Here is a 24,654-nt window from a genome sequence, read left to right as displayed (position 1 = left end):
GATATCTATTGTCATGGTCACCAAGTTCTGATGTGTCGGATGGAATGACATTGTTTGAGTTGCTGCAGTGGTGTAAAAAGAAGCGTTTAGGTTTAATTTGCTTACAGTATGGCGAGAGAACTGTGGGAATATATGCAGCAAAAATAACAACTTTACAACTTGTCACCTTGATTTAGTGTGCAGTGCTGCGGAGGGATATCCATAAAAGATGGATATGTACGAGAACCTCGGTGTAGTTGGTGAGGGAAGTTATGGAACAGTGTTGAAATGCAGACACAAAGAAACAGGGCACATTGTGGCCATTAAGAGGTTCATTGATAAGGAGCAGGACAAAACTATGAAGAAAATTATCATGAGAGAAATCAAACTCTTGAGGGTAAGAATAGGCTAAACCCAACAAGTTTTCCACCTAAATGTATACTAGTTGATACAGTTGTTTATTCTGATCAAATATAGATCTAAAGTAGAAGTAGTTTTTTTGTATGTATTTTGCAGCAATTTTGCCATGAAAATCTTGTCAACATGTTGGAAGTATTCAGATACAAGAAACGTCTGTTTGTTGTTTTTGAGTTCATTGATCACAATGTTTTGGAGGACTTGGAACGACATCCTTCTGGCTTGGAGAGTAGACGTCTCAGGAAGTTCATTTTCCAGATTTTGAGAGCAGTTGATTATCTTCACACCAGTAATGCAAGTACTCTGTGTAGTCTGGCCTATATTAAGGAGTTATAAATATAGCTAGGTGCTAATTTTCCACCTTGACAATAGTCAAACCAAAACAAAGGCTCCATGGCACCAACAACAAACAAAATGCAAGGACAAAAAAAGATTTGGCATACAATTTGGCACTGACAGAAAATGGGGGGATAAAATGGCTGGGGATTAAATTCAGTTCATGACTATATATGTTATGTTCTCAACAGATTATTCATAGAGACATAAAGCCAGAGAATGTGCTTGTGTCCAATGCTGGCATAGTCAAGGTCTGTGACTTTGGCTTTGCTCGAACACTGGCGCCGACTGGTGAGCCCTTCACTGATTATGTGGCCACCAGGTGGTATCGAGCCCCTGAGCTACTGGTGGGGGACAAAAATTATAGCAAGTAAGTATTTGGTAGGCCTACATGCTTAATGGGTGTTTGTTTTCAAATTAGGTTACTTTATTGTCTTTCATGGGAAACAATTCGGACTTAGATTAAGAGAACTGTATCAAACACACTATGAAGCACAATAACTACCCCTTAAATAGGGACACATCTGCAAACATTACTCTGACAGTCACACACCTTTACGGTTATGCTAGCAGTCAGTGGAATCTGCAGAACCTCTCATGCTGTTCTGTCCATTCTGCAGGAGTTGCCTATTAATAAGTTTAGCAGGCAAAGGGGTAAATGAATGTTTATTGTGCTTGTGCTCACACAGAGGGACCATGTACGTCCCTACAGTGGCCATGTATCCCACCTTGGCCCAGTTATCCCATCTCATGGGCTCATTAAAGAGATGTTTTTTCCTATTTCTCAGGCCTGTGGATGTTTGGGCTGTTGGCTGTTTGATTATAGAGATGGCTACTAGCAATGCTTTTCTGACAGGTTCATCTGACCTAGATCAGGTACACAAGATCGTCTGCAAAGTGGGTAAGGCAACCTTTTATTACTGTATTGAACTCATACCGATGGAGATCACAATTCAACTTTGTCTGTTTCAGATGACAATTTGCAGAAACTGACAGTTATACATGTAAACTTGTAATGGTTAAAGATATGCATCCTATAATTCCATGTAAAACTTTGTTTGGCATGACATTGTGTGATAATGATGTTTCATCAAAAGATTTTCCTTGCCAAACATTTAACAAAATAATTCAAGGTGGCCACATTTATACCAGGGACTAATCAGATTCTTAGTTGAGATTGTAAGGAAGTAAGCATTTCAAATGGTATCAACGTTACAGTGTTGGCTCTTTCAATAATGGAATGTATACTTTTAGGTCCTTTAACCCGCCATCAATTGGACCTGTATTTCAAGAACCCAACATTTGCCGTGGCCAGGCTTCCTGAGGTTCAGGTGCCCAAAGATCACAGAAAGAAATTTTATCAACTCCCAATTACATTAGCCGACTTGGTGGATGTAGGTTTGCTCTAAGATTCCTATGAAGGCAGACATGTCTTTGTTTGGCCATCTCTCGTTTTAGCCAATCATTTCTTTTCTCAGGCATGTTTACAGATAGATCCGGCTGACAGGGCCACCTGTTCCAAACTGCTCAATCATCGATACTTCACAAAAGACCAGTTTAGTGAAAGGTGACCCAAAATAATGGAAGACAAAGCTATTTTGGCCCGCTTCCTCCATGCATTCATTGTGGATATGGAATTTTACCAGGACTAGACCAAGAAAATATGTATTTATGTATGTATTTATTTATTTTGCAGATTCATTCCTGAGATACAGGCACTAGTTATGAAGGATGCCAAATATTACAACACTCAGTGGTGCCACAGTGGTACTGTGGAGCAAACAGAGGAGCTGTCTGTTTGCTCATCCTCTCACGGCAAGAGACGCACCAGAGTAAGCACTTTTGATCTTAGTCAAATTTCAGACTTTCAGATGTTTTAAATGGCATATACAGACTGGTGGTGGTTAGTGGGGTTCCCCCTTCACTGTGAGGCACTTTAGGTGCCTTGAAAAGTGCTATATAAATGCAATGTGTTGTTGTCATATAATTTACCACATAACAAGTCTTTGATTTGTTAAAAGAGTGCATTTGTCTCGTAATGTCTGTGCTCGGCGTGCATCGTTATCGATTGACTCAAATGACCCATGGAGGCCCCTGTGTTTGACAGGAAGCTGAAAGAGACAGACGAGGGAAAGAGGAAACTACCGAGCCAAAGCACTCTAGAGCCAGCCGTAGGCATGGGAGGGTGATGGTGGACAGCCCGGTTATCCACACTACGGCCTCTTCTCCTGACATGATGCTTGAGAAAAGCACCATTCCCATCACCTTTACCATGCCCCGAATCAGCCAGGGCAATAACTTCTTAGGTGCAGCCCCATCCAACATGGAGGTCAACAAAACCCGGTCAGTCTGTAATTCTTCATGGAGACTTCTGCATTTGAGAACAATGCACACTTAGCTAATGGACTTGTTTATTGACTAATTACTTTATTAATTAATTGATTTATTGATTGATTGTTTAGGGCAAACAAGGTGAAACGAAGATCAAGTCCCTCCGATATGGCTCTGTTTAATTGCCAGCAGGCTGAGGGGAAATCTCAGGTAATTAAACAGGACAAAAGCCTTTTTCAGGAGCTTGGATGTGCTTGGTTGGGTAGATTGATTGGGATGAGATGCTTTATTTTTTTATTCATTAAATTAGAATGAAATTGAGGCCAGCTCTGAAGTGTGGTATATAATTTGTAAAAGAAATAGTAGTTTTGGTCAGCTAATGCTTTTGTTATCATTTTGTTTAGCTGCAAAGTGATGGACTTGGACTGCAGGTTGAGATGGTGGGCCTGACCAAGAAAAAGGTACGGACTGTCGGGGATGTGCGTTTCCCTGACCTTCCCATACTTGGTCACCACATGGAGATAAAGAACACAGATGGTAAAAAAGTGCTTTGTGATTTAAAAAAAAAAAAATTTGCTAAAAATTTCTCAGCGTCTAGTGAGAAGGAAAGGAATGCACCTTCTTTTACGTCAGTGGAACAGATCATGATTATTGATTTCAATGAGCTGTAACTGTATGAAACTGAATGAATAACCAAGCATTTTATATTAACGTATTAGAGTTTGATATATGTGCTAATAGACAAAACATCTCCCATTGACCAAGCTTGATTGCCTGACCTAAATTTATATAAACCACATTTTGGTATGTATGGGGTTCACTTCAACCTTAAATAGATTTTACATTGTGACATTGTTTTCTTTGAGCACCACTATTATTGCAGTTGTAGCGTAGTGGTTAAGGCAGTAGCTGGAAAAGTTGTGGGTTTAATTCATGGCTTCCACTGTTGTGCCCTTGAGCAAGGCGCTTAACCCATGAGTTGCTCTGGGGACAATGGCCCTTGTAATATAATTGACGTAAGTTGCTTTGGACAAAAGCATCTGCTAAATGAAGAAGTGTAAATGTATAATACAATATTGTTTTTATGTGTTTTTTTCTCCCCTCAAACAAGTCAAATCAGCAAAGCACTCGAGAAGAGAGCAGAGGAAAGGTGATGACTCTAAAATACCAACATTAGTTCAGTTTGACTCTGACTTGGGAAATAGGCCTTAAAATAGGTAAGGTTAGGAACATGATCGTTTCAACTAGGAAATTAGAGGGTTGTTCTAGTCTGCTGACACATAGAAATTATAGAAAGGGGGGAGATAGCTGTAGCTCACTCACTACTCTGGTCCAGGTAACTGGAACTTAACTTTGAACGATAACTGTACCCCAATTTGGTAGTGCACCGTGGTCATTAAAGCTAAGGCGGCACACACAAATAATTCACATATTTTTCTGTCTGTGGAACCACTACATGTTGGGGGGTGGGGGGCTACATGATATAGCTGACTCTAGCATTCACACATTCTTCTGCCTGAAGCATTCACATCCTTCTTTCCATGCTTCCACCCTGGTCTCTGTCATCAAGAGTGAAACACAAGTTGCTGCAGAGCTATGTCTCTGAGATGCTTTGGTTCATGGGCCACCTAGTGGCTTGAGGATAGAAATGAGATTCAGGAACATAACTAGAAATCAGCCTGAATTACGTGGAACTAGGTTAGAATATTACTTTGATGGGGACCTCCCCTGGTTTGGGACCAGCTTCCAGCCTATAGCTTAGTGATTCCACTACAAGGAAGTTATAAAACAACATATGGCTAACCCACAATGTCTTAAAGGTACACTATGCAATGTTTTCACCTTAATATAACTTTTACAAAACCAATTTGATGGTAAACGAACCTGGGAATCTTTCACCTTGCATAGCCATACAGCATAGCCGTAGCGAGTCATAACGAGAGAACCAGCCATGCAACTTCAATAGTCGACCTTAAGACATCTCGCGTTGCGAGAATCGTGAAACATTAGCCTACCTTGTCAGTATATAGCTCTTTGGAGATTTTGCCTGTTCAAAATACATGAAATTGCTTAGTAGGCTATAACTTTAAGGTCCTTAAAGGTTAATAGGCTCCTTACCTTTGAAAATATGTAGCATTGTGTTTGGAATGAGCAGAAATGTAGAGCAAGTAATATAAGTTTTGGGCACTGACTGAAAATGTCTTTTTGTTTTTTTTACCTACAGGTGATTTTCAAGTTATGGCTGAACTGAGCAGACAGAAAAAGAGAAACTGAACTGCTTTATTCACAGGAATTCTTAACATGAAATTAAATATCCATAAAATATCTGTGTGTGTGTGTGTGTGTGTGTGTGTGTGTGTGTGTGTGTGTGTGTGTGTGAGTGAGTGACAGACAGACACAGTTCTTGCTGCTTAAAGGGGTAAAGACATTTACATCGATAGTCTGGTGTTATAATTTATTTGCCTTGGGTGTACTGTGGAGTGGGTAAGACTGTTTTTAGTGTCAGGCTAACACATACTGTTGACTTGCACTAGCCTAGCACCTGCGAACTCTGCAACTAGAAGGACTGGATAAAATGTGTTGAAAACAGTCTCCACTGATAAATATCACACTTGCTAACTTAGAAATAAGGTCCTATGTCCAAAATCCTCAACCACTCCTTTAATGCATTATTGAGTGCTAATGTATACTCATCCACTACAAGAACATATTGCACACATACAGTTAAGAACAAAATTATTCATGCTCCTGGCAAATATTGATTTAAAGTTGATTTTCTCTTGACTGATATGTTTGTTCTGACTGAAAATGACACTGCCACATGACAAAAGGTTAGACAATGTGGTAGAAGCATAGAATAAAAAAAGAAGTGATTTTGTCTTTTTTAACATTTTTATGAAAAATGGTGTGTCCAAAATTATTCATACCTTTTTTTAACAATCACTGGAAACATCTTTATTTGCATTCACAGCTCTCAAAATTGTTCATATAATACCTACCAAGCCTATCCACAGGGGCGCAGCTACCCATTTTTTAAGGGGTATGCAACAACAATATTGGCACCCCAAAAAAAAAAAAAAACACACACACAAACAACTAAAGCAAAACAAAAGGCCAATAATTTACACTATTACTGTGCATTAGTGTGTATTGGATATGTTTTTAAAGAAATGCTGCCAATTTGATGTTTAACTTGATGTTATACTTGATAAGTATTGATCAATGGTGCATTGTCACTTTAAGAGAGTCTAAACGGTTCTCATAACGTCCTTTTGCCAGCTATTGTTCACAATGGATAAGGCTGATCCAACTCTAGCCTTGTTTGTTTGCACCACATTAACAACGCAATATTAAGTTATTACAAGGAGCCTTCATTGTTAGGATATGAAAACATGTAATGAGTTGCTGCTAGCGTGACATTTCTGTTTGCAGTTGGCCATTAAAAGTGCAGTATGAGCATGGTAGCCACCTAGCTATCTGAATGGAATAGGCTGTTTCAATCGGCATTATGCTTAACAAACGCTAGTTAGTCTGTTATGTAACATTCATATTTGCAAGCCTCCAAGCACAGACGTCATCACTTTAAATCCTACCTGTTGCCTTTCACCGTCCACTTATTTAACTGCTGTTGCATCCCTTGACATGCCATCTCCTTTTCTCTCTTTCTTTTTCTATTTTTAGCCGCCAACAGCTTTTTTTGCTGTATCCAACTTTTTCCATAGACGGCAACTTACTACTCGTAGGCCTACCTGCTCGCTCAGCGCTGACGGCGCCCCCACTCCCTCTTCTATGTCCAAATTCTATGATGGAATCTTATGAGATAGGGCGCCTAGTCTAGCCTGTTAGTCCTCTAAAATGTTATAGAACATTGAGAAAATGTTGAAATGATTTAGAAACGGACAGCAGTAGCTACATATAGAAAATACCAAATATATTATTTATTTATTTTTACCATCGTTTTGGCGCCCCCATGGTGCTGCGCCCCTATGCGCCGCATATAGCGCATACCCACTTTTTGCGCCACTGCCTATCCATGTCTCCACAATGATTCTAGACCGCACCTTTTTAGCAGCATCCCAGGTTTTGAGGCAGGAATGATTATTTGCCATCACTCTGGCCTCGTGCTCACTTTTTTTGACGGATACGTCACAGGTGCACGTAGGCACACACACACACACACACTCTTCTTTCTCTCTCTCTCTCTCTCTCTCTCTCACACACGCACACACACAGAGAGACCCACCCTGTCATTACCACCAACCCCTCCACACACACATTTCTATAGAGGTCATTTTTTCTCTCATGCAAACATGCATGTGAACACAGGCATACACACAGTCTTTTCATCTCAGATGCATGTTTGTCATATTTTTATATTCTGTAAACATTGTATTTAATTGTTTCACTGTGGCAATGTAATGCCAATAAGGCACACTTGAACTGAATTGAAAGAGAGAGAGAGAGAGAGAGAGAGAGAGAGAGAGAGAGAGAGAGACTAAAATTACGTTTTATTATTTAATTATTTTGAAACATATGACTGCATGATCATAGTCTAAGGGCGCGGCTCTGTGGCTCAAACCAATTGATACATGTAATACTTGTATCGCCTGGTGGTAAGCAACTGCAGTGTGCAATTTGCTTGCGCATTTCATACAATGTTTACGTGACGGCCAATGAAAAAGCACATCGCTGTTGGGAAACCAATGAAATTGCAGTATTAGATAGATTGCTAAGGGTGGGACGAAGGAGTCTGACGTCTTCGTAGTTCCTCGTCCGATTTCGCCTTGATTTAGTTATCAATCATTTCGAGGGACCGTAGAAGCTCATATTCTCGGTAACCAGTTTAATTCGGTACATAATTTCACAAAACGGGGGAGGGTACAGGAATCTGTGGGAGGTTTTTTTTGTAATAGTCAAAATAGCTGAACCGGTTGAAACAACAGTTATGGACGAAAAGGCGTTTACGAAGGAACTCGATCAATGGATAGAGCAACTAAATGAATGCAAACAGCTCTCGGAAAGTCAAGTCAAGTCGTTGTGTGAAAAGGTATATGTTATTTTGTCATTTACTCAAAACCTTAACTTCGATGCAACGTTGACTGGTGTTTTTCCCCCCTTTGAAGCACGATATGCATTAGCAAGTAAACCTGCCATTGGCACTCCAGCATTGCTAACAGAAGAGCGCATACCCAGCGTTAGGTTAAAGATGGCGGTGTAGCCTACTACTGAAGTTTTTCCCCATTTTATCGAATTCTTGACAATCGTGAATCGTATGAAACCATACGTCTGTGCACGCATCAGAGATGAACTATTTCATCTGTTGAGCTAACGTGACTTCAACTTAGGTATCGATAATGTTGTAATGGTTGTTATCTTGAAGAACCAAACGATTTTGGATTGAAGTTCGCCAAAATGGTTAACGTTAGCAAGCTAGACTAGCTGCCCGGTTAGCATACCTTAGCTTTGGTTAGTAGCTAACTTTAATTGGTGGCGTTATTCTGGCTAACTTTAGATTAGGCTTTTTCCACAAATAGCAGTGAACTAGCGGCTCTTGAATGTAGTGTGTGTTAAAACGTTAGTTCAGTGTCTTTTAAGTTGTATTTTTGTGAAATATATACATTGCCAGTTGTTCTGTGTGTAGGATACTGTCTTCCTGAATAACGTTAGCAGTTAGCCAGCTAATATTACATAGTAAACTAGCAAGCTAGACATTCTTAAAATGGCGCCGATTCCTATGGTAAATCTCGTTTATATGGATCATTTTGCGTGTCGTCCACATCCACCCCGTAACATTTATCAGCACGATAAATAACATGCAATGTCAAATGTCGTTGCAATATTATTTAAAAGGCACGTGCTTAGGATGTGTAGCATTATGACACCAGTGCCAAACAAACCGTCTAGGAAGATGCGTAACGTTAGACAGTTAACTTTTGGTAAGTTAGCTCTCAGTCTACAAGATTTTTTTTTTTAACCTCTGGCCTAGGATCGACTCAAGGTTTGAAACTAGCCAACGAACTTTGTCATTTAACACGTTTATTTAATCATACCCTGTATGTTAGAAGTTCTATGAATATGATACACATTTGCCAGCATAGCCCAAGGCCTAGAATAGCACCCGAAGAAAATGATTAATTCTAGCAGTGTGGAGGATGTGCGTGACTTTCCCATAGACTGCATAAATAAGACTTTTCCGAGGTGCGGGTGAAGCATTCGGCGGTCAGGTTTGTGTGAGTTAGTTGGCATATCGTCAACCTTTCAAACGTTACGTTACAACTTCCCATAATCACCTGTCAAAACCAATAAGTTAAGGTATTTTCATTTTTTGGACACTAACCTCAGATAAAGTTGCTTTATTCCAAGTGTCATTATCTCGGCTGTTTTATTAGAACGTCGTTTGCTACTTGATTGGTGTTACAGTTGTTTACCGAAAGTAGGTCAGTCAGCCGTTTTGTTCTGTCGTATGTGATGCAGGGGTCTTAGAAAGGATTTAACCCCTGTATTTACTAGGATAGCTGCTATAGCTTTTCACTTGGTCTGACGTCTAAATGGTAAACGTGTCGCTACACCAGATAAATAGTCTATCGTTTATTTGTGTTGCAAAGCGGCATTGCAAGGCTCACAACACAACCCGCTTTGTTGGAGTTGACGCATGGGCACCTTGGTGGGCTACAAGTGTAGTTGGTTTTCTAGTTAGCATGCGATAACATTTTAACCGCTGAAAAGTTGACTGGAAATTGGTATCAACAACACTAATTATGCTGCTAACACTAATGATCAACGCCAGGCTAGGGCTATGCACTTGACCACGGTCACTTCTTACCTCTACCTCACAGGTGTTGTGGGCATTTGAGTCCACTAATATCATTTTACTCCCACTGTGTTTTGGCTTGAAATAAAATGAAATCTTCGGAGGTGTAAACCTCCTGTGGTATTCATGCGTGAGCTCCTCTTAGACTGTAAGTACAATATTTGACTGATGTGGGGTATACCTATGTTTGCGATGGATAGGCAGGGGGAGGAGAGCGCAGAGCTCACTGCATTGTCCTGGCTGGCCCTGGCCTAAATATCACTCAAGTACCGGGCAGCATGATGACGTTTGCCACATTTTAATGCAAGCTGGCATTTCAAATGCTGCTGACTGCAAAGTCATTTATTCATATTTTCCATTAGATATTACTGGCTGTTTTGGTGTTACACAACGCCTGAAAGGTCTTCTTTTGCAATTGTTTACTGTACATTAGACATCTGGTGAAACACCCTCTTAAGTCCTTTTGCTCCTGCCACCAGCTTGCAGTCATATTAATTATTAGAATATGCCTAGGTGACAAAATAGTGTGGTGGTGTGTACATGGATGTCCAGATTGCTTTCATAATCATCTTGTTGAATAGCTGTTTAGAAAGACCATTCCAATGGAAGATTCACCAGTAGCCATTTAACTGAATGATGCAGTAACAGCAAAATGTTTACTGTGTTTTTTTTGTTTATTATTCATAAGTTCAATTGATTTACAGTGTAGCACTGTGTGTAAGACATCAAGGCGTATGAAACTAGGAGAACTTGATGGAATTGGTTGTTGCCGCGCGTGTGAATGGGAATTTAGGTCATCAGCAACCCATCTCTGTAGGCCCACTGGATTTGTTTGTCTGTCCTCCGACTCTTCCTCCTTCAATCCCCTGCTCTGATCCAGCCACCCCACCCACCCTCGGTGACCCACAAGCACTATTTGCGCTCGTCAGCAGGGGATTTATGATACGGAAGCTCCTTATGGTCCCTGAATCTTTAACTTGACCACTGTTGACATTTGTGATAAGTGTGGTCAGTAAACAGTCACATGAGTCATGATTCACGAGTCATGCCTTCATTATGTTGTCATAGTTCTGGTTCTTTAACCTGCATCTCTCATTTTCATATATAACCGTAAATTGCACTATTAGGAGTGGAGATGTTACGACTCGTTTTCCCCAGATCGATCACTTGATTATGCAGATTATGTTGTGTGCTTTTGAAAACTCCAGTGGTTTACTAGGATGTTCATTATGTTTTTTTCTGTTAGTCATTTGTTTGTCTGAGGGCATAGTTCCCTCCACCACCCCCATGGAAACATTCGCCCTCACTGACTTCTATTGACAAAACCGTTTTGTCTGTTTTTCTTTCTCAGGCAAAAGAGATATTGACCAAGGAATCTAATGTCCAGGAGGTACGATGTCCAGTCACAGTATGTGGCGATGTCCATGGCCAATTTCATGACCTCATGGAGCTCTTCAGAATCGGAGGGAAGTCACCAGACACAAACTACCTATTCATGGGAGACTATGTGGACCGAGGCTATTACTCTGTGGAAACTGTCACACTCCTTGTAGCTCTTAAGGTAATCTGTCCTGTCCTCTCATGCAAATTGTTTTGAAGACCATCATCCTGGTCTGTGCTCACCATATTTAGCTTACTATATTTAAACACAAAATGGATAGATACTTCATTGATCCTTTACAGGAAATTACAATGTTACAGCAGCTATATACACGCTGAGCATATGCTCACTGCATTAGAGCACAATAACACACACACACACACACACTGCATCCAACTAAGGTTGCAAAATTCCGGGAATTTTCAAAGTTGGAAACTTTCCATGGGAATTAACGGGAATATATGGAAATTAACAGGAATAAACAGGAATTAATGGGAATAAACTGGGAATTGTTAATATGGCAAGTTAGTCTATAACAGGGAACTTAAATGTAGTGGACAACCCCATCTTGCAGTCTAATATTAGTTAAAACAACCTGATTTAATACAATTTCAGTCTAATTTCTACCCTCCACATATGTCAATCACATGCACAAAGCAATCGGCATAGGCTGCTAGACATAAAGGAAACCTATGGTGCGTTCATATGCATGGGGAAAAATGTTCCAACCAATCGGATTTTGTTGTTGAGTGGTGTGGTGTATCTTGGGCAGTTCAGTGTTGCTAGTTTAGCACGCTAGTAAACCATAGGCAGTGAATGGGATTCCCGCTAGCATGCTAGCTAGCTTTGTATGCTAAGCTAAGCGAAAATGGCAACATACAAATCATATTGCTTATTACGAAACAAAATGTTAATGTTTGTATACGAAACAGTTTGTATGAATTACCCAAAATTCCCAGTTAATTCCCGTTAATTCCCATAATTTCCTAGCCTAGAAATCTAGACGGACCCTAGCGGCAACAAATTACATTTGCTGCCAGGGCTAGTCTAGCAACTCTCTGTTGGCTTGTGAGCTCGAAAAATTAAACTTCTATCAGGCCAATCAAATCGTGTATAGAGTTGTTAAGCGGGCTTAACATAACGATTGATGGCAGAGTTGTACCGGTTTGGCTTGAATTCCCTGCTACTTGAAAACAAATAAGATAATGTTGCTGTTGGCGAACAGTGTGACACGAGTTAAGCTTTTTTTAAGTTGGCAAAAGTTTGAACTAGCCAACTAGCTCCGCTGGTGGGAAACCATGGGACTCATAACGCTGTCCTATTGCGTGCAGAAGAAATTAGAAAGGCAACCGATTATCCCGCCCCTCGGACTGAGCACTGCGAACGGTGAGTGCCCAGACCCTACATTTTAATGTGGGTCTGGCTCGTCAGGCTAATAATTTCCTTTAATTCCATGAAAGTTTCCAATTTGGAATATTTCCAAAATTCCCCAACTTCCGGAAATTTTCCGCCCCTTTGCAACCCTACATCCAACACACACTATTTCCAACATTACATGACCATACCAACTGACAATGAGAGCATAGGTATTGCAGAATAAGTTAGTTTGCTCTAATGTCACTAAAATGTACATTGATAATAAAAATCGTTTTTTAAGCGTTTTAGCAGTGTTCAGGGGTACGTTTCCCAAAACCATAGTTGCTAACCTGTTAGCAACTTAGTTGGTTGGCAATGGGAAATTGCTTTGCAACCAACAAAGTTGCTAACTTAGTTAGCAACTATGGTTTTGGGAAACGCGCCCCAGTCCGACAAGTTGTTACTGAAGTTCTTCTGCCGAAACACTCCTAGGGCATGTGTAGGTGGGTAGGTGGGTGTGTTGTAATTGTACACCCAATAAGAGTTAATTTATACCTGTATTCAAATGTGTAATAAATCAAACGACTACAAAGTTTCATGGTAAAAATGAACTTTTTTGCTTGGTACAGAAAATGAGGTGTGACCTTCAGGTGTGTGCTGAATATGTGATTGTAAAGGCCAGACTCTTGAGTTGTGTTGTCACTGCCATTTTAGGTTAGGTACCGGGAACGTATAACAATTCTTCGAGGGAACCACGAAAGCAGACAGATTACACAAGTGTATGGCTTTTATGACGAGTGCCTAAGGAAATATGGCAATGCCAATGTTTGGAAATACTTCACAGACCTCTTTGACTACCTTCCTCTCACTGCCTTGGTAGACGGTCAGGTAAGACTTCCTGCTTTCTCTAATGCAGATTCCTCTTTCCGTTATAAGGGCTTGATCTGACATGTTATGATGCAAGTGGTTTCATTCTGACTGACTTTCTTTTTTACAGATATTCTGTCTTCATGGAGGACTCTCGCCATCCATAGACACATTGGATCACATTCGAGCATTGGACCGTTTACAAGAAGTTCCACATGAGGTATAACTAACTTTTTTGCAGTCAAACATTTGCTCAATTACAACTTGGTATTTAAGGAAATGGGACTGCAAAAGAGCCCTTCATGTTTGTCTACTTGTATGTGCTTGTATGTCCCTCTGATAATTGGCTCTTGAATTGTTTAAAGTTTAAACAGTACCAGTTATACCAGCTCTGCATGTCCCGCCTAAGCTCCGCTGGAATGGCTGACCAAAAGACATTCTTTAAATGAAGTGAACCACAACAGTTTTGATCTGCCAGGTCGTGAGTAGCTGTCAGCAGGTTTGATGAGCAGCCATGCCAGAGTGATAAGAGCAGAACTTCCTGTTTTTAATTAAGAGAGAAGAACTTGGCTTTCCTTGGCGTGGTCCTACTGTGTGCATCTAGCAGTCTGTTGTGGTAATTAGCATTACCTAAAAAAAAAAATGATTACCTGTGACTATTCAATAGCTAACATCTCTTTTCTCCTTAGGGGCCCATGTGTGACTTGCTGTGGTCAGATCCCGATGATCGTGGGGGCTGGGGTATTTCTCCCAGAGGTGCTGGCTACACCTTTGGGCAGGACATATCTGAAACATTCAACCATGCCAATGGCCTTACTCTGGTGTCCAGAGCTCACCAACTTGTAATGGAGGTGAGTTCCCTTTGAAATGTTGGCAAGTAATTCTGCTTGACTTATTTTCAGTAGACAACAAAACCAACAAACACCAGATTTTTGATCATGGAAACTTAATCCATTTCTCTTTGTCCGTAGGGGTACAACTGGTGTCATGATCGTAATGTGGTAACAATCTTCAGTGCACCCAATTACTGCTATCGATGTGGTAACCAGGCGGCTATCATGGAACTTGATGACACCCTGAAGTATTCCTTGTAAGTAACTGTTAAATGACTACTCTCTTTGTTCATCTACAACCTGGAGCATTGACCTGATTTTTTTTTTTTTTAAAAGGGAATCATCTTTAATAAGATGCAAGCTTGTTGAGTGTATGTTAATGCATGTACCCAAATGTACAAGACAAGTAACCCAAAATGTCATCTTATGTTGTGCGTGTGCATGTAGGTAGGTTGATATGACATTGTGAGAATGTAGTTGTGGAAGTGCAACTAATGGAGTCGTTTGTTTGTTTGTTTGTTTTTGTCTCCAGCTTGCAGTTTGACCCTGCGCCTCGCAGAGGAGAGCCTCATGTGACTCGCCGCACTCCTGACTACTTCCTGTAATCTCCTAACTCTGTATAGTACAGTATTGCCATGATTTTAATAAACTACATTCAGCTTGAAAACCGATAGGAGGGACAAGGCAACCGTGGGAAGTGCATTGCATTCAGATATAAAACGATTCAAGCATCCAGAAAAAAAGTGCGTACATGGACCAAAAGGTGTGCCATATTCAAAATGATATTAAGTAGACTGTTCAGATCATGACTGTACGATCAGATTCCACTTAGCTCTTCTTGTTTTCTTTCTTTTCCATCAGTCTTTAGTAGCATTTAAGAGCACCCTGGTCTGTTTTACAAACCCTGCAATGTTTTTTTATACATATATTTGAAGAGTTTGCACTCTGCTTTTTTATCTGGTGAAAATGTAACCCCGAGTCAGATGTCAAATATTTTCACTCAGTGATCTGTATTTTTTTTTTTTCTTCTTTTCTCCGGTTAGTCATTTTTTTTATACCCCAAAAAACACAACAGGACTCAACTCCTCCAATGAATAAGAGACATTAACTCGGTTATGTTGAACTGACAGTCATCAGGCTATTGTGGAAGTGGTTCCAGTTAGTACTTTTGCTGGAGTCTATGTTGAGGACACCAACTGAATAATAAAGGTGGAAGTAAAGAACAATATGCTCCTTAATTTTTCATTCACACAAAACGAGCCTTTATTAGAACAAACTAACCTGGTGTTAAAGAAGGGCGTCTCAGGTGATTGTCATGCAGTTCCACGTGTTTTTTACAACACACCCTTGCCTAGATAGTTGAACAATCGCCTAAAAGACATATTTACATTTACATTATTGCCAGTGGAGTCCAGAGTTACCTTAAGAAACTGCTTTAAATAATACAAAATGGATAAAATAATTCCTCATTTGTACCTGACAAAACCCTTTATTGGAATGTACATTAGTGCAATGGACAAATGTTTACACAGGTGGATCACAACCAAGAACACATTGTTTTGTACAGTTTTTTTTTTGTTCTGCTGCACCCAGTATACATTGTAGTTAACGTTACTTGAGTGAGGAAGCTGCTACCAATGAGAACTAATTGCTGGTACTGAAATTCCAGTGAGGGTATTTTAAGCACAGATTTTAATGTTTGGATAGTGTAGTGTGGTGCTCACTCAGCTTGCCACGTCCTCTGCTGGCTGAATGAGGGAATCGGAGAAGAGGGGAGTGCTGAATCCTGCAGTGATAAAATGACACTGAAATGCAATAAATGACTACATGCATGCACACTGCACAGGCTACACAATATGCCTACATAAGTGTGATAAGAGAGTAAATATATACAAGATAAAACGGACAGCTTGGTAGTGACAGATTGTCACCTATGCATACATAATCAGACGTAGAAACGTAGTCTAACATTTCGATTGAACACCATATGGTTTTGGGAATTTTGAAACGCTCAGTCTGTACATTCATTTATTGGGCAAGAAAACACATTCGCATTTTTTTCTGGTATTAGTCAAGACTGATTCGTCCAAATACGAGCCTGCATAAAATATTGCTATTTTTAAGGGGATTGACTCGAGGAATGATCATTTGCAAGTCGTTTCCAGAGTTTATAGACACACGTATGTTATGTCGTAATTGTTACCTCATGAGACTCGTACAGTGCTTTATAAATAGTAGATTAGCAGAATTACATTTGCGTTCCCATCTGAAGGGATTTATGAGTGGCTTCAATTGGTCATTTTTCAGCTCTTCAATTAAATGTGAAATGTCCATAAAAACACACTGACGGTACAAGCATAAACGATAGCATAAAACCAGATAAGAACCAATTAGGCAGAGCAAAGGACTACTAACCGTGGGTCCTGACGTTGATCTTTGAGTGCACGGCGCAAGCTCTGAATAGTTGTTGTGGGCTTTGTTGCGAAACTAACCAGGACCTACCTGCTGTTGTTTTCGGGATATTATTCGCTAAGAGCCTCACATAAGGTGATGACAACCGCCGTTGCTAAGTGCCTATACCAAAAATATTGTTAAATATTTGAATGTCTTATCTGTCAATCAGCTAACCTCACAGAGATACCTGACATTGTCAGTGAGGCTAGTGTTGCGTTAGCTCACACTGTACGGCCCTCATGGCGAAACGTTAGCTTTATGGTCAACGTTGGCCAGCTTAGTAGTGTACTGATGCCTGCAAGCTGAAATTATTCAGTGTAGTGTTCAATGTGGGGTTAATTTGCCAAAATGCGATGTGTTGACTATATGGTTATGGCCACTCTCCACTTGGTCAGTGAGTGGTCCTGTTGCCTGAAATATGGAGAGATGAGTAAACTGTCAGGATGCTGAAGAAGACTAGCAACGTCAAATTAGTGTCGGGTTTATTTGCTAGCGCTGTCATATATGTTACGTTAACTCAATTTCTCCCGTTAGCTATTGTTGCTCTTGATTGTGCTGTTTTGTGTTGCGTCTGTGTGCATTTGGTTAATTCTGGATTTTTGTCATCGTGTTATAGCTAATGCATTGTCATTATTTTCAGATGCCAACTATAAAATTGCAGAGTTCGGATGGCGAGCTGTTTGAGGTCGATGTAGAAATCGCAAAACAGTCAGTGACCATCAAGACCATGTTGGAAGGTAAGATGATCGGCAGTCTTTTGGTCTTTGATGTTTCTTCTTCACATTTAGGTTGCTTGCTTGACCGTTGCTTGAACTGTAAAGATAAAAACATGTCAAAAGCTATAAAATGTCATTTTACCACCAGTCATTTCATGTATATGAGTGAATTCATTTGGCAGATTTGGGGATGGACGATGAAGGAGATGATGATCCAGTGCCTTTACCAAATGTGAATGCAGCCATACTCAAAAAGGTAGTCCGACCTTAGAAACGGAAAACTATTTAATTTTGTGGAATGAAAATAAATTGTGAATGTTCCTGTGTTCTTTGTATTTTTGTGTGACACAGGACACCATGCTTTGAGTTTGTAAATGCCATCTCTTCCTAGACTAAGGTTTGGCGAGAGATTTACAGTTAGATAGCCTATTTCTCCCAACATTTACTTTTGCAGATACTGCAGTGTCAAGCAGCTAGTTGGTCAATGGTTGTAAGATTATGCACTGAAGTTGGCTTCCACGTGTTTTCCTCCTACGCACAAAATTCAGGACGTATACTTACCTAGTTGCTGCTTTTGGCACACCAGCAGATCAGCACATAAACTCATAATATTATTTTATTATCTCAACCTGTGCTGTGGTGTGAAGGTAATCCAGTGGTGCACCCATCACAAAGATGACCCCCCTCCCCCCGAAGACGATGAGAACAAGGAGAAAAGAACAGACGACATCCCTGTGTGGGACCAAGAATTCCTCAAGGTTGACCAGGGCACACTCTTTGAACTTATTCTGGTAGGTTCCCCCTGATACTTTACTTTCAACTTTATTCAATACACAAAGGTCCATAGAGACAACACAGTACAAATATATAAATATAAAACAATACAAAACATTTAAGAATGATGCAGATGAGGCATCATTTATAACCCATATACAGGCTTCGGGTCCAATGTTTCTAAAAGCAAGATGTGTACCTTGTGTCACTCATCAGCTATGGACACACTAATGATATTCTTAGACCCTGTCAGTCTGCACATGAATCTATACAAACAATTTCTTAAAACAGCATTAAAAGTGGGCACATTGTTAGACACACACATTTCACTGGCACTACTCCACCTAGGAATTTTAAGCACAATTCTCGGTGCATCATTATAAGCCCCTTGAAGTTTTTTCATTTTCGACTCACTAAAATTACACCATAGGTGGGCAGTATACAGTGGAGTGCAATAAGTTTTAAAGAGTGAGATTTTAACATCAGGAGTGCACATGTGGAATTTGCGTGCCAGCATGTTTGCCTGCCCATACAGTTTTCCACACTGACGCTGCACATCATCATCACAGAGGTCATCTCTTATCACTTGTCCCAGATATTTAACTTTCTTTACAACCTCTAGTGGTTCACCTGCCAACAAGAAAGAAGGATAGTCACACTTCATATCCTCCTTGGTTCTGGTGATCAGTATCACACTCTTCATTGAGTTAAATTTTATATCAAACATTACTCCATATTGAGAGCATATTCTAAGAAGTTGCTGCAGGCCAGCACTGGAAGGAGACAGTACCACCAAATCATCAGCATAGAGCATATGATTAATGAGACTATCCCCCACCAAGCAGCCAGTTCTACAGCCCTTTAGTTGTACAGCCCTTTAGTTGTACAGCCCTTTAGTTCCGTAGATAAATTATCCATGTACAGATTGAATAGCAGTGGAGACAGAATTCCACCCTGACACACTCCATTGGAGACATGGAAGGGCATTGACAAACTCCTCCCCCACCTGACTTGCATAGTTTGGTGAGAGTACCAGAACTGCAGTATCTTGATTAGGTAAGAGGGGACACCACACTCATGCAGTTTACCAAACAGTTTCCCATGATTGATACCAGGGATTCCCAAACTGTGGTACGTGTACCCGCGGTGGTACGCGAGCTGCCACTAGGGGGTACGCAAGATGAAAAGGGCAATGTCGGAAAGGTGTTAAAAATGATTAATTAATTAATAATCTAATTAATTCATAACTAATAAATAATTTTCGAATCTGGTTATAATGATATGGAAACATGAAATTAAAGGAAATCATTTTAAAACTATAATAGGCTATGTTTTCATTAAAAAAATAAGCTACCCACAATGCACGTGATTTCCTGCGGGCAGCCAGAATAACTGGCGTGTTAGTTTCATGGAAGTATAGGCTAGAAGGCTGTGCAAACATGGAAAACTGGCTAAAAACAAGGACACTGTCCAAAAGGCCTAATTAAAGCGAACGAGGAGGAGGAGGAGGGAGAGAAACAGAGCAGGAGACAGGTAATGATGGAATGGGATGGGGGGAGGAGTGATGAAGGTGGAGTGCAGGGGGTTAAAAGAAAGGACAAGACAGAAAAGACTGTGCGAAGAAAACGAAAGTATGATGAGGCATATAGGCCTAGGCTTCACATGGATTGGGAGACAGACTGCCCAAAGCCACAGTGCGTGGTTTGCAGTGAGGTGCTATCTAACCATTCTAATGTGGTTCTCCACACTGTTTTTTTAGCGTGAGAGCTCATAGACCAGTTGCACATTTTGATTTTGTTTTTTGTTATCATGTAGGGCGGCTAATTAAACATGATGCCTGGAATGCGTCAATAGAATGTGTTACGTTTTTATGTGTGGCGGATGGTGGGGGTACGCGAGCCGAGTCAGGATGTAAAGGTGGTCCGCGAACCGCTGATTTATACGATCAAAGGCCTGTACTATTGCATGATCTGAACCTATGGACAATTTCTTTCAGTGCATAAATACACAGATCAGTTCCATGCTTGTTCTAAAAAGCCAAACTGATTATTTGTTGACGCTATGTATTCTGCAAGCCTATCCATGAAGGATCCCCTCTAATACCTTGGATAGTATACTTGCAAGTGCAATAGGTCTATAGTTATCTATACTAGTTAATTTACCAATCTTATTTTTAACTACAGGTACCAGCAAGACAGATAACATGGATCCAGGAAGTATGCATGCTTCATTAACCCAGAAAAGCATAGAGCAAGTAAAACTAGTGACTAGGGTATTTCAGATGTTCTGCTGTTATTTTATCCTGCCCACAAGCTTTGTTCATTTTAAGTTTGTCAATAGCATAACATACTTCCTCCGGCCTGATGACTACACCATCACTGTGAGGTATCTCGCCTATGTTAAACACATCACTCTTCACACAGTTAAAAATGTTCTCATAGTGTCTCCTCCATAGCTCTGCAATGTTTTCAGGTTCAGTAATGCCATCAATACTAAAAGGCAGTGGCATTTTGCTGTTGTTAACCACTTTCACCTCCTCCCAGAACTCAGAAACATTATTAGTTTGTAACTTTCTCGCCATAGAGTTCGCCCTCATAGTCTGCTCATTTCTTTTTGTAAAACGCACAGCATATTTGAACCTAACATTAGGCCGTACCTTGTACTCACAGACTGGGCCATGCCTAGGTTTGCCTGCTAAAACCCATCTTCTAAATGCATCTCTTGCCTCCATATGAACATCATGGACAGTCATTCCACCCTGGTCTTACAATATGTTGTTTCACCACTTTACTTCTTAGTGGTTCACTTCCATCAACTAGACAGTTCACAATTCTATCATACATTGCACATAGGTCATTATTGGGACTTACATTCTTACAGTTGACTTCCACACAGATAATTGCATCAACAGGTAACTCAATATTTCTCAAGTGCCCATCAGTCAGTAACTTGTAATATTTCAGGTCACCTTCTGTGAGCCTTGTCCAGTCCAGTGTCTCACCTGGTTTATGGCTGTCACTACAGACAAGCTTCAGGTAGACCCTTAGTATTTATGAACATAGAGACAAGAATATGGTCTGCTGTGGCCAAACCATATAGGATCTCAGCCTCCTTTATACAGTTATGTGCATCAACTGTAGATATACAATGGTCCAACCAGGATGTAGTATGCCAAGCTTCACTCACATGTGTATAGCTATCAGCTGGCAGTAATTCATTAGTGGACAGAATAACCTTGTTATCTTTGCAGAATTGTGTCAGGTGTTGACCAAAAAGTGAGTTAGTATCTGATATATCAGCATTCAGATCCCCCAAGACAAATATGGATGTATATATTTACTTTTCCTTATGCAAAACCCTATAAAAGCAGGCTTATTCAAATACTCATTTTCATTTTTGTGACGAAGGTGATGCTTTATCACCTTCCCCTACCGCAGCCCTAGGCTTGCGATTCTCATAGAAGCGCCTTACAAAGGTCCCTTCTGGCCACAGCTGCGGCGCTCACCAGCTTAGTTGTCACTGCATGCATGTTCTCCACTGCACCAGTTCCAACTATTCCATAGGTGGTCTTCTCTCTGAGAGGAACTAGTCTTGTTCTGACCTGCAGCAGTAGATCGTTTTACAGGACGTTGCTTGCGCTTGCCATGCTTTAATACACAGCTCCATGCAGGGGACATTGCCACCTCGATCCCCCCGCCAGCTGTCTCCTCGGTGACGGGTAACGCCGATGGTCCGGGTGCAGGCTCCCTGTGACTTGGTCCTTGGAGCTGGGCCCCCTCACTGGCCATGGTTGTGGCTGCATTTCCCTTGCTGGCACTGGGTTGCTCAATCACACTTAGTCGTTGGTTAATGTCTGAAGTTATTCCACGAAGGCTCTCCCATTCAGTCGACTGCTTACTCGCAGCATTTTTCATGGAGGCCAACTCTACACTTAGGCGTTCAATCTTACTAGCCAGGCAAGAGACATCAAGGCTATTAAGTCACTGGTGGTAAATCATCCAAGTGATGGGTCACAAAGCGAGGCAAGTTCTCACCAACAGATATAACAAATACGCTGGATATCCTAATGTCAATCAGATGCATTATATGGGGTAATATGGGTCCATCCATCTTGCCATCCAAATATGTACTTGTATACATTACTTACACTTGTATGTTGGTGAGAGGCACCTTTGATTTTGCTGTACTCTTCACTAAAGATATAATTCAGATATAATTTAGTTGGGTCCTTTTCCCCTTTCGGATGATTCTGGGAAAAGGTCCTGGCCTCTCATATGCTCATTTGTAACAGGCATAGACTTTGTGTTAAAGTGGTGGTGTTCACGATGCTGGCAAAAGCTGGACCTGTTTGTCAAGAACAAAGTTTTTTTCACAATTCCAAACATTTAATTTCACTCTCAAAGAATTCGAATATTGTGGAAAAGTTCATTTTTACCCCTTAATTTAGTTCAAAAAGTGGATACTCTAGATTCATTAGTCAAAAGTGAAATATTTCAAGCAATTTTTTGTTGTAAACTTGATTACGGCTTACAGGTCATGAAAACCAAAAATTAGTATCTCAAAATATTAGAATAAAGAGTTTTAAGAGATGTACATGTATCTGTAGTGACGTGCAATCCACCAAGCAATCAGGATGCTGAACACTCTACCCACTCTCCCATCACTGACAGCCCCCCCACCCACCAGCCAGCCAGGAACCTAGGAAACTAGGATCCTGTCTACCCTAACCCCCTCCCCCAACACCGCCCTGTGGAACTGCACTGTGACTGCAGGGCCTAACGTGTTGCTGCTTCACATCAAGCCTGATATACTTGAAATTACTGCATACTGCATATCAATGTAAATATACAGGTCACACAAGCACAAGTTTAAACTTCATGTAACTGTTAAGACTATATAAATATACAACACAACTACCTCTATTTTTTTTATATATATGTCCTATATTTCTATTTTGATACATACATGTTCTATATTTCAGTCTTGCACTTTAATTTAATGTTTATTGTCTATGGCTATGTCTATAGTATGTCTATGTCTGTATTTAAAACATGTCTATGTCTGCATGGGAAAGTAAGAAACGAAATTTCAATTCTTTGTATGACCAGTGCATGTAAAGAAATTGACAATAAAAGCCGACTTGACTTGACTTGACATGTACAAACTTAACACTGTCAGGATGATTAACATGCTCTGTTCTCCCGGAATTTGTAATGCATATACTCACAATCGTTGAAATGAGTATTGTCACCAGACATCACATTTATCAACATGAGAAGAGACTTATCTTTGTCATTTGTTATCGTTCCTGGTGTGAACAGCCCATAAAGATTACACTTCTTCTAAATGATGAAGTGCCCAAAAATCAGATATTTCCCTCATGAATCCACATTATTAGGATCCATCAGATAAATGATAAATGTTATTTATATTTTTAGGATATACAATTCCTTGTTTTTTTTTTATATATATATATATATATATATATATATATATATATATATAAAAACAAGGAATTGTATATCCTGCACATGTAAAATGTAAAAGAAATCCTGTTGAATATATGTACATATAATGAATGTATTGCTAGATTGCAGCTTAAGTATGTTTTGTGGCCAGTGGTGTTATGAATCCCAAACATTATGGTCTCCATTTCAGTGGCCAGTCCATAGTTTGTGCAGCACACTGTAGTGGTGCAGAGTTAGGTAAGCCTCCATGCTCTGTGGATCCCACAGAGTGAATATCTTATTTGCCACCCCTACTTTTGTTTGTTCAGGCTGCAAACTACTTGGACATCAAAGGGTTGTTAGATGTCACCTGCAAGACGGTTGCGAACATGATCAAAGGGAAGACCCCGGAGGAGATTCGGAAGACGTTCAATATCAAAAACGATTTCACAGAGGAAGAGGAGGCACAGGTACCAGCCCGATTGTGTTTATAGGGGGGGGATGGGAGGGGGTGGTGCAAGGCATGGCACCTGGCATGAGTGTGGATGTGTGATCTGATGTCATGTCTAATCTTCCCTCTCTTTCAGGTGCGCAAGGAAAACCAATGGTGTGAGGAGAAGTGAGGCAGACATAAGCCAAGCCCTGCGTATGGATTCTGCTAGAGAACCGGCTGCACTGCACTGTTCATATTTATGGATAGCTGTCATATTAGACTGCTAGAGTGGCAGACCCCCCTCAAGTGTAGTCACAGCATGCTCAATGACATTGGTCGTGTGGTTCAGATCATGAAAAAACAAAAAAGTTGAAAAAGATTTTAAAAAATCAGCGGACTTTAATACTATTCTTTGTAGGTGTGAGAGATTGCACATATAAGCAACAGCAGCCACTCTTTCAGACAACCTCATGTGTTTTGTGTTTCCCATGAAACAGTAGGACAGCTTGATGCAATGTT

At 40.4% G+C, this 24,654-nt stretch overlaps 3 protein-coding genes across 5 annotated transcripts; all 3 read left to right on the top strand.

The window, feature by feature from the left end:
• Positions 1 to 42: 42 nt before the first annotated feature.
• On the top strand, positions 43 to 5,388 carry LOC125290951 (cyclin-dependent kinase-like 3). 3 transcript variants are annotated; one of them, XM_048237424.1, is made up of 12 exons: positions 43 to 376; positions 496 to 690; positions 924 to 1,102; positions 1,521 to 1,633; positions 1,987 to 2,063; positions 2,211 to 2,299; positions 2,429 to 2,564; positions 2,840 to 3,075; positions 3,195 to 3,273; positions 3,468 to 3,600; positions 4,175 to 4,280; positions 5,288 to 5,388. In XM_048237424.1, exons 1-11 carry the CDS (start codon positions 209 to 211, stop codon positions 4,273 to 4,275), a joined length of 1,506 nt encoding a protein of 501 aa, XP_048093381.1. In that variant the 5' UTR covers positions 43 to 208; the 3' UTR covers positions 4,276 to 4,280; positions 5,288 to 5,388. The 3 variants fall into 3 exon arrangements, with proteins under 3 accessions (XP_048093381.1, XP_048093380.1, XP_048093379.1); XM_048237423.1 differs by having other exon boundaries at positions 1,987 to 2,126; positions 4,175 to 4,213; XM_048237422.1 differs by having other exon boundaries at positions 1,987 to 2,126.
• A 2,409-nt stretch (positions 5,389 to 7,797) lies between these two features.
• ppp2cab (protein phosphatase 2 catalytic subunit alpha b) lies at positions 7,798 to 15,537 on the top strand. The gene is made up of 7 exons (XM_048269027.1): positions 7,798 to 8,110; positions 11,226 to 11,435; positions 13,326 to 13,499; positions 13,609 to 13,698; positions 14,168 to 14,329; positions 14,450 to 14,568; positions 14,844 to 15,537. Exons 1-7 carry the CDS (start codon positions 8,009 to 8,011, stop codon positions 14,914 to 14,916), a joined length of 930 nt encoding a protein of 309 aa, XP_048124984.1. The 5' UTR covers positions 7,798 to 8,008; the 3' UTR covers positions 14,917 to 15,537.
• A 1,170-nt stretch (positions 15,538 to 16,707) lies between these two features.
• skp1 (S-phase kinase-associated protein 1) lies at positions 16,708 to 24,654 on the top strand. Its single transcript, XM_048269015.1, has 6 exons — positions 16,708 to 16,858; positions 17,406 to 17,502; positions 17,664 to 17,737; positions 18,129 to 18,272; positions 24,032 to 24,172; positions 24,290 to 24,654. Exons 2-6 carry the CDS (start codon positions 17,406 to 17,408, stop codon positions 24,323 to 24,325), a joined length of 492 nt encoding a protein of 163 aa, XP_048124972.1. The 5' UTR covers positions 16,708 to 16,858; the 3' UTR covers positions 24,326 to 24,654.

Source organism: Alosa alosa, chromosome 2 (genome assembly GCF_017589495.1).
Source record: "Alosa alosa isolate M-15738 ecotype Scorff River chromosome 2, AALO_Geno_1.1, whole genome shotgun sequence".
In the NCBI taxonomy this organism is placed as follows: Eukaryota; Metazoa; Chordata; class Actinopteri; order Clupeiformes; family Clupeidae; genus Alosa; species Alosa alosa.
Note: the sequence above shows the minus strand (reverse complement) of the source record. Positions and strands in the feature narration are given on the sequence as shown.

What these genes read in the sequence shown, in the direction of transcription:
- LOC125290951 (XM_048237422.1), top strand. Translation starts at nt 209, where the DNA reads ATGGATATGTACGAGAACCTCGGTGTAGTTGGTGAGGGAAGTTATGGA. An exon ending in ATTATCTTCACACCAGTAAT is followed by an intron (nt 691 to 923) that starts GCAAGTACTCTG and finishes TGTTCTCAACAG; the next exon opens with ATTATTCATAGAGACATAAA. An exon ending in GGAGATAAAGAACACAGATG is followed by an intron (nt 3,601 to 4,174) that starts GTAAAAAAGTGC and finishes CCCTCAAACAAG; the next exon opens with TCAAATCAGCAAAGCACTCG.
- ppp2cab (XM_048269027.1), top strand. Translation starts at nt 8,009, where the DNA reads ATGGACGAAAAGGCGTTTACGAAGGAACTCGATCAATGGATAGAGCAA. An exon ending in CTGCCTTGGTAGACGGTCAG is followed by an intron (nt 13,500 to 13,608) that starts GTAAGACTTCCT and finishes TCTTTTTTACAG; the next exon opens with ATATTCTGTCTTCATGGAGG. An exon ending in TACAAGAAGTTCCACATGAG is followed by an intron (nt 13,699 to 14,167) that starts GTATAACTAACT and finishes TTTTCTCCTTAG; the next exon opens with GGGCCCATGTGTGACTTGCT.
- skp1 (XM_048269015.1), top strand. Translation starts at nt 17,406, where the DNA reads ATGCCAACTATAAAATTGCAGAGTTCGGATGGCGAGCTGTTTGAGGTC. An exon ending in CACTCTTTGAACTTATTCTG is followed by an intron (nt 18,273 to 24,031) that starts GTAGGTTCCCCC and finishes TTGTTTGTTCAG; the next exon opens with GCTGCAAACTACTTGGACAT. An exon ending in CAGAGGAAGAGGAGGCACAG is followed by an intron (nt 24,173 to 24,289) that starts GTACCAGCCCGA and finishes CCTCTCTTTCAG; the next exon opens with GTGCGCAAGGAAAACCAATG.